Source organism: Arachis duranensis, chromosome 6 (assembly GCF_000817695.3).
Source record: "Arachis duranensis cultivar V14167 chromosome 6, aradu.V14167.gnm2.J7QH, whole genome shotgun sequence".
Taxonomy (NCBI): Eukaryota; Viridiplantae; Streptophyta; class Magnoliopsida; order Fabales; family Fabaceae; genus Arachis; species Arachis duranensis.
Genome location: NC_029777.3, coordinates 26,061,941 through 26,070,642, shown reverse-complemented (window position 1 = coordinate 26,070,642; position 8,702 = coordinate 26,061,941). Strand labels below are relative to the sequence as shown.

The 8,702-nt window shown below is 42.0% G+C and overlaps 1 protein-coding gene across 1 annotated transcript; it reads left to right on the top strand.

Moving 5' to 3' along the window:
- Positions 1-5,085: 5,085 nt before the first annotated feature.
- On the top strand, positions 5,086-6,405 carry LOC107493461 (eukaryotic peptide chain release factor GTP-binding subunit-like). Its single transcript, XM_016114558.1, has one exon. It carries the CDS (start codon positions 5,086-5,088, stop codon positions 6,403-6,405), a length of 1,320 nt encoding a protein of 439 aa, XP_015970044.1.
- Positions 6,406-8,702: the final 2,297 nt, after the last annotated feature.

Below are 8,702 nucleotides of genomic sequence, written 5' to 3'. Positions count from 1 at the left end.
GAGTTTGAAGCTCGTCATAGTCATTCAATCCTTGAATCCTACTCAGACAAGGTTTAGACCTTCCGGATTCTCTTGAATGCTGCCATCAATTCTAGCTTATACCACGAAGATTCCGATTAAGGGATCTAAGAGATATCCACTCAATCTAAGGTAGAACAGAGGTGGTTGTCACGCACACGTTCATAGGTGAGAATGATGATGAGTGTCACAGATCATCACATTCATCAAGTTAAGGAACAAGTGATATCTTAGAATAAGAATAAGCCGAATTGAATAGAAGAACAATAGTAATTGCATTAATACTCGAGGTACAACAGAGCTCCACACCTTAATCTATGGTGTGTAGAAACTCCACCGTTGAAAATACATAAGAACAAGGTCTAGGCATGGCCGAATGGCCAGCCTCCCATAATCTAAGAACTAGACATCAAAAGATGATCCTAAGATCTAAAGTGATCAAAAGATTCCAGGATGTAAAATACAATAGTAAAAGGTCCTATTTGTAGATAACTAGTAGCTTAGGGTTTACAAAAATGAGTAAATGACATAAAATTCCACTTCCGGGCCCGCTTGGTGTGTGCTTGGGCTGAGCATTGAAGCTTTCATGTGTAGAGACTTTTCTTGGAGTTAAACGCCAGCTTTTGTGCCAGTTTGGGCGTTTAACTCCCATTCTTGTGCCAGTTCCGGCGTTAAACGCAAGAATTCTTGAGCTGATTTGGAACGCCGGTTTGGGCCATCAAATCTCGGGGAAAGTATGGACTATTATACATTGATGGAAAGCCTAGGATGTCTACTTTCCAACGCAATTAAGAGCGCGCCAATTGGGCTTTTGTAGCTCCAGAAAATCCACTTCGAGTGCAGGGAGGTCAGAATCCAACAGCATCTGCAGTCCTTTTTAGCCTCTGAATCAGATTTTTGCTCAGGTCCCTCAATTTCAGTTAGAAAATACCTGAAATCACAGAAAAATACACAAACTCCTAGTAAAGTCCAGAAAAGTAAATTTTAAATAAAAACTAATAAAAATATAATAAAAACTAACTAAAACATACTAAAAACATACTAAAAACAATGCCAAAAAGCATATAAATTATCCGCTCATCAATCTGCTACTTGGTTCTCTGTCCTTTTTCTGTCTCTTATTTCTATATCTAACTCTTGCAGAAGCAACACCCATCTTATGAGCCTGGGTTTTGAATCCTGCTTTGTGAGTAGATATTTAAGAGTAGCATGGTCAGTGTACACAATCACTTTTGATCCTACTAAATAGGATCTGAACTTGTCAATGGCATAAACCACTTCAAGCAATTCCTTTTCTGTGGTTGTGTAGTTCTTCTGTGCATCATTTAGAACATGGCTGGCATAATAAATGACGTGTAGAAGCTTGTCATGCCTCTGTCCCAACATTGCACCAATGGCATGATCACTGGCATCACACATTAATTCAAATGGTAATGTCCAGTCTGGTGCAGAGATGACTGGTGCTGTGACCAGCTTAGCTTAGCTTTCAGAGTCTCAAATGCCTACACACACTCCTTATCAAAGATAAATGGCGTGTCAGTAGCTAGCAGATTACTCAGAGGTTTTGCAATTTTTGAAAAATCCTTTATAAACCTTCTGTAGAATCCTGCATGCCCTAGAAAGCTTCTGATTGCCTTAACATTGACAGGTGGTGGTAATTTTTCAATTACCTCTACCTTGGCTTGATCCACCTCTATTCCCTTGTTCAAAATTTTGTACCCAAGGACAATTCCTTCAGTCACCATAAAGTGGCATTTCTCCCAGTTTAAAACCAGGTTAGTCTCTTGGCACCTCTTTAAAACAAGTGCTAGATGGTCAAGACAAGAGCTGAATGAGTCTCCAAATACTGAAAAGTTATCCATGAAGACTTCCAGAAATTTTTCCGCCATATCAGAGAAAATAGAGAGCATGCACCTTTGAAAGGTTGCAGGTGCATTGCACAGGCCAAATGGCATCCTTCTGTATGAAAATACTCCAGATGGACATGTGAATGCTGTTTTCACTTGATCTTGGGGATCTACTGCAATCTGGTTGTAACCTGAATAGCCATCCAAAAAGCAGTAGTAATCATGACCTACTAGTCTTTCTAGCATCTGATCTATGAATGGTAAAGGAAAATGATCCTTTCAGGTAGCTGTATTGAGTCTTCTGTAGTCAATACACATACGCCAACCTGTAACTGTTCTTGTAGGAACCAATTCATTCTTTTCATTATGAAGCACTGTCATGCCTCCTTTTTTAGGGACAACTTGGACAGGACTCACCCAGGGGCTATCAGAAATAGGATAAACAATCCCAGCCTCTAGTATGTTTAGTGACCTCCTTTTGCACCACCTCTTTCATGGCTGGATTCAGCCACCTTTGTGGTTGAACCACTGGCTTAGTGTCATCCTCCAATAGGATCTTGTGCATGCATCTGGCTGGGCTAATGCCCTTAAGATCACTGATGGACCACCTAAGAGCTATCTTGTGTGTCCTCAACACTCGAATTAGTGCTTCCTCTTCCTGTGGCTCTAAGGTAGAGCTTATGATTATAGGAAAAATGTCACTTTCTCCCAGAAATACATATTTCAGGGATGGTGGTAATGGTTTGAGCTCAGGTTTAGGAGGTTTCTCCTCTTCCTGAGGGATTTTCAGAGGTTCTATTATTCTCTCTGGTTCCTCCAGATCAGGCTGAAGATCTTTAAAGATATCCTCTAGCTCTGATTTGAGACTCTCAGTCATATTGACCTCTTACACTAGAGAGTTGACAAACCCCGTTTCGAGGGTTTATCTTGTGCTAATTTCAGGGGTTTTATCAATGATTCCACACACTTTCTGTATGAAAATACAAGGATTTGCATTCCTCTCCTAGTTTTGCACCATGGATGAAAACATACTTATTTTTCACTAAAATAGATACATTTCTAATCCTCTCTCGATGCCATTCGATGCCGTGACCCATGTGTTAAGTGGTTCCAGAATACAGGGCAGGAATGGACCGGAAGAGAGAAGGAAGATGGGAGCAAAGGAAGGGAGCAAGAGAATTAAGCCTTGGAAATCTCGGCATGGGCGCGTGCGCGCACTTGACGCGTCCGCGTGGATAGAACAACTAGAAGCCGAAGCCAAAAGTCAAGCCACAAGTCGGCTTGCGTAGCGGCTAAGCCATGATCTTCTTACGTCACGCCTCCGCGTACATTCCAAAATACATCCATGGCGCGCGCGCGTACCTTGCGCGTACGCGCCAATGTTCGAATGTGATTTTTTTTAGAAGTCACGTGACTTAGGCGTGGAGTTGGTTGGAGATCCCATTTTTGGGGAATGCCTTGGCGGGAAAAGTTTAAGAGGACCAGAGGAGCAAGGGTCAAGGACACTTAGTTCATTTTCTAGTTTTTTAGATACTTTTGGGGGAGAGATTTCACTCTTAGGGGAAAGAGAGAGAGGACTCAAGTTTTCCTTGTGTTGCAATACCTTTAATTCTACTTTTCTTCTCATTTTACTATGACTTTCTTTCTTGCTCATCACATGTTTGATAAAATGTCAACACTAGTTATGGAGTAGAAAATTCTCACTTGGCATAGGGTTGGATCATTAGAAGAAATTGAATAGTTGTGTCAATTGTTGATTTGGAATTAGGGATTGCTAATTGACTTGGAGTGCACTAAAGCTAGATTCCCATGAGGTGAAGCTAGGACTTGTGACTCAAGTTGATTACCTTCACTTGACTTTCCTCTATACCTAGGGGATGACTAAATGAGGCATGGCCTAATTGTTATCTTCATTGAAAGAACTATAAGGATATGCATTCAATTGTCAACCCTAAGCCAAGTCCTTTAATGATTGATTGCTTGTTTCCTATTACGTTGCTAAAACTTTCAAAGAACCTTAACAAATCTTTCTACTCAATAAGATGCACATTTTGGCAATTCCAAGGGAGGACGACTCGGGAGACTAGTACTCTCGGATATAGATTGTAGGATTGTTTGGTACGAAATTTGAGTGTCGATTGGACTATACTCACGATCATATTCATCCATGAATTCTAAATCGGCATGCTAAATTTCGTTTATCAAAATGGCGCCGTTGCCGGAGAGTTTGCTTAGTGTGCCATGTTATTGTTTGGATTGAGTGTGTGCATATGTACATAGTTACATTTCATTGTAAATTGTTCAAGTGACTAACCCCTGATTGTTATCATGAATTTCATTTCCCCTTCATTGCATGACGCGTTCACAACCGAATCCGAGCTTAGTCCCTTTTGATCCGGAAATAGAACGAACTTTGTTTCATATTAGACAAGCTCGGAAGCGGCTAAAGTTTGGGAAAGGTGAAGCGGTTTTCACCTCCGCAACCACCTTACTAAAAGTGAACATTGAACCGTCACTCAAAGAAGGCATTAGTCATACTCCCACCAATCTCTCTAACAATTCTTCTTTTGTTTTAGGCACTAATACCATGGATGCTCCGAGGAGAGTTACCATCAAGGAAGCGGGTGCACCAGATTACGTCCTTCAACCCCTTCATGTAACTCACCCCAACTTGAATGCTAACTTTGAATTGAAGACCGCTTTGATCAACCTCCTACCTAAGTTTCATGGGCTTCCCGCACAAGACCCTATTCGACATCTCAAGGACTTCCATCGCATATGCTCAACTACTAGACGGGAAGGGTCCGATGAGGTTGCTATATGGTTGTTTGCTTTCCCTTTCTCTCTTGAAGACAAGGCTAAAGAATGGTTCTACACTCTATCTAGTGAAGTTACCTCCGATTGGGACCTACTTAGAAGAGGGTTCTTGGATAAATTCTTGCCCCCGGAGAAAATGGATAGGCTAAGGAAGGAAATGTCTTGTATTGTGTAAGGTGAGACGGAACCACTCTACGAGTATTGGGAACGGTTTCGCAAGCTACTAGATGCATGCCCCAATCACATGCTTGATACTCAAGTATTACTTGGATACATATGTCAAGGGATGCGAGAGCAAGATAGAACTCTCTTGGACACCTCTAGCAATGGTTCTTTGTCCAAATATAAAACAGCGGAGGAGGCATGACAACTTATCATTGACTTAGCCGAATCCAATCAACATATGAGACGAAGAGTCAACCGTCCAAGAACCGTGAATGAGGTATCAACTAGTAGTGAAACCACCGCTCTAACCCAATCCTTGAGTGAAATGACATCCATCTTGAGGCAACTCCAATTGAACCAACAACAACCACAACAACCTCAATCATACCAACAACAACCCCCACCCCCTCAACAACACAACCAACAATTGGTCCCTCAAAAAGTGTGTGGCATTTGTTCTTGCTATTCTCACTACACGGATGAGTGCCCAAGCCTTCAAGAAGATAACACCTTGGCAGCTATCCATAATTTCTATGACCGCCCAAATCAAGGATACTACCAAGGCGGTAATTCTAACCAAGGGCACCCTTATCAAGGAGGAAACTACAATCAAGGGGGAGGGTACCATAATCAAAATTGGAGAGACAATCACCAACAAGGAAATAGGTACAACAACAACAACGGAGGAGGTCAAAGATGGAGTAACAATTCAGAAAACTTCTCACAAAATCGACCATACAACTCACAAAATCAACCATACAACCCACAAAACCCACAAAGAAACTACCAAACATACCAACCACCACATCAAAGACCACCACCTAACCAATCACAAGCTCCTCAACTCACATATACAACCACCCCCTCCAACCAAGACGAAACACTCCGGACCATTATCCAAGGCCAAAAGGAACTACAAAACACACTTGCTTCCGGTCTTACCGGCCTCACCTCTACATTACAAGCCCTTCTTGCACGAATGGATACATTATCAAATTCCACTCCTGAACCCCCAATCCAAAGCGTCATTCCCTCTCAACCTCAACCCAATCCGAAGGGGGGCATTAATGCCATCACCCTTAGATCCAGAACACAATTAAAAGAGAAGGAAGCAAAGAACTCAAATCCTATCGCAACCACCCAAGAAGAGAGAATAGATATGGAAGAGGTAGAGGAAGAGGAGACACCACAAGTCATAGTTGAGGACGAAGCCCAACCAACAAGGGAGACAACCAAGGCCAAGAGAACCTTGGAAGAAAAAGAAATTGCTCAACCGCTTCCATTTCCAACACTTGCAAAGAAAGCTAGAAAGCGCATAGAACTCGACCCAAAAATGGTAGAAATGTTCAAGAAAGTTGAGGTAACCATTCCCCTCTTTGATGCTGTCCATCAAGTTCCTAGATATGCAAAATTCCTCAAAGACCTATGCATCAACAAGGATAAAATTCTTGAATTGGAAACCATCCCATTGGGGAGTTCTATTTCCGCTTTAATGGGAGCATTACCCGAGAAGTGTGATGATCCGGGCCCTTGTATGGTCACTTGCACCGTTAATTGAGTTCAATTTATAGATTGTATGTGTGACCTCGGAGCATGTGTTAGCATCATGCCGCTTTCCGTCTACCGGATATTGAAGTTGCCACCACTAAAAAGGTCGACGGCAAGATTTGTCCTAGCAGATAAAAGCATAATAACCGTAACGGGTGTTGCGGAAGACGTATTGGTGAATATCAAAGGGTTGGTGTTTCCAATTGACTTATATGTCCTTAAAATGCCATCAAGCGAAACCGAGAGAGCATCATCTATTCTACTTGGAAGACCATTCTTGAGAACTTCTAGATTTAAGCTAGATGCCTACTCGGGAACTTATTCATTTGAAATAGACGGGAGAGTTGTAAGTTTCATCCTAGAGGAAGCAATGAAGCATCCGCCGGAGAATCACTCTTTATTCCGGTGTGACCCAATTGACAACATGGTTGCCGAAGTGCACCTTGCAAAGTTAGATGAAAAGTACATGATTGAAGAAGCAAATGAAGACCCAAGTAAATCAAACACCATACACCATACAAAACATCCGGAAACTCAAACTTCAAAGAATGAAAAGAAGATGGAATTGAAGCCACTACCACCCCATTTAAGATACTCATATCTTGATGAAGCCCAAGAACTCCCTGTGATAATTGCAAAAGAGTTAACCCCTCAACAAGAAGACAAATTGCTAAATGTATTGAGAAAAAACAAGAGGGCAATCAGGTGGACTTTGGCGGATCTAGTGGGAATAAGCCCCCAAGTATGTGAGCATCGCATATTTCTTGAAGAAGGAGCAAAACCGGTCCGACAACCTCAAAGGAGACTTAATCCAACTATTCTTGAGGTTGTGAAGAAAGAAGTCACTAAGCTACTTGAAGCGGACATCATCTATCCCATCTCGGATAGCGAGTGGGTAAGCCCGGTCCAAGTAGTGCCAAAGAAGTCCGGGGTGACCACAATAAAAAATGAAAACGGTGAACTCATCGCGACAAGAGTGCAAAATTCTTGGAGAGTATGCATAGACTACCGAAGGTTGAATGCGGCCACAAGAAAAGATCACTTCCCACTACCGTTTATTGATCAAATGCTTGATCGACTAGCCGGTAAATCATATTATTGTTTTCTTGATGGCTACTCCGGTTACTTCCAAATTCACATTGCTCTAGAGGACCAAGAGAAAACCACATTTACTTGCCCCTTTGGAACGTACGCTTACAAGCGTATGCCGTTTGGCCTATGCAATGCACCAGCAACGTTCCAAAGGTGCATGATGAGCTTATTTGTGGATTTTCTAGAACAATGTATGGAAGTTTTCATGGACGACTTTAGTGTGTACGGTGATTCATTTGAGCATTGCTTAGGCAACCTTGAAAAAGTCTTAGAGAGATGCACCAAAATAAACCTTGTATTAAATTTTGAAAAATGTCATTTCATGGTCAAACAAGGCATTGTTTTGGGACACATAGTCTCCAAAGAAGGCATCTCTGTAGATCCGGCAAAAATAAATGTCATATCTAGTTTACCTTACCCCTCCTCCGAGAGGGAAGTCCGCTCTTTTCTTGGACATGCAGGATTCTACCGGAGATTTATCAAAGACTTTAGCAAGGTGGCCCTACCTCTTTCTCGATTACTACAAAAGGACACTGAATTTGAGCTAAGCAAAGAATGTATGGAAGCATATGACAAACTTAAAGTAGCATTGACACAAGCCCCTATTGTGCGAGGACCAAATTGGACTCAACCATTTGAAATCATGTGCGATGCCTCAAATTATGCAATAGGAGCCGCGTTAGCACAACGCGAAGGTAAGAATCCCTACGTCATAGCTTATGCTTCCAAAACATTAGACGGTGCCCAATCCAACTACACCACAACCGAAAAGGAACTCCTCGCCATTGTTTTTGCTTTGGACAAGTTCCGAGCCTATCTTCTTGGTTCCAAGGTTGTAGTGTACTCGGATCACGCAGCACTTAAGTATTTGTTGACCAAAAAGGAATCAAAACCGAGATTAATTCGTTGGGTGCTTTTGCTACAAGAATTTGACTTAGAGATCAAAGATAGGAGTGGTTCCCAAAACCTAGTGGCGGACCATTTAAGTCGCCTCGAACACACAAAAGGCGACACCACCCCTATCAATGACTCTTTTCCTCTAGATGGTTTGCACACAATCTCAGAAATAGTTCCTTGGTATGCCCCAATAGCAAACTACTTGGTTTCACGCATCTTCCCTCCCAATCTTAGCAAACATCAAAAGGATAAGCTGAAAAGCGAATCCAAATACTATGTTTGGGACGATCCTTATTTGTGGAGGTGTGGAGCGGACCA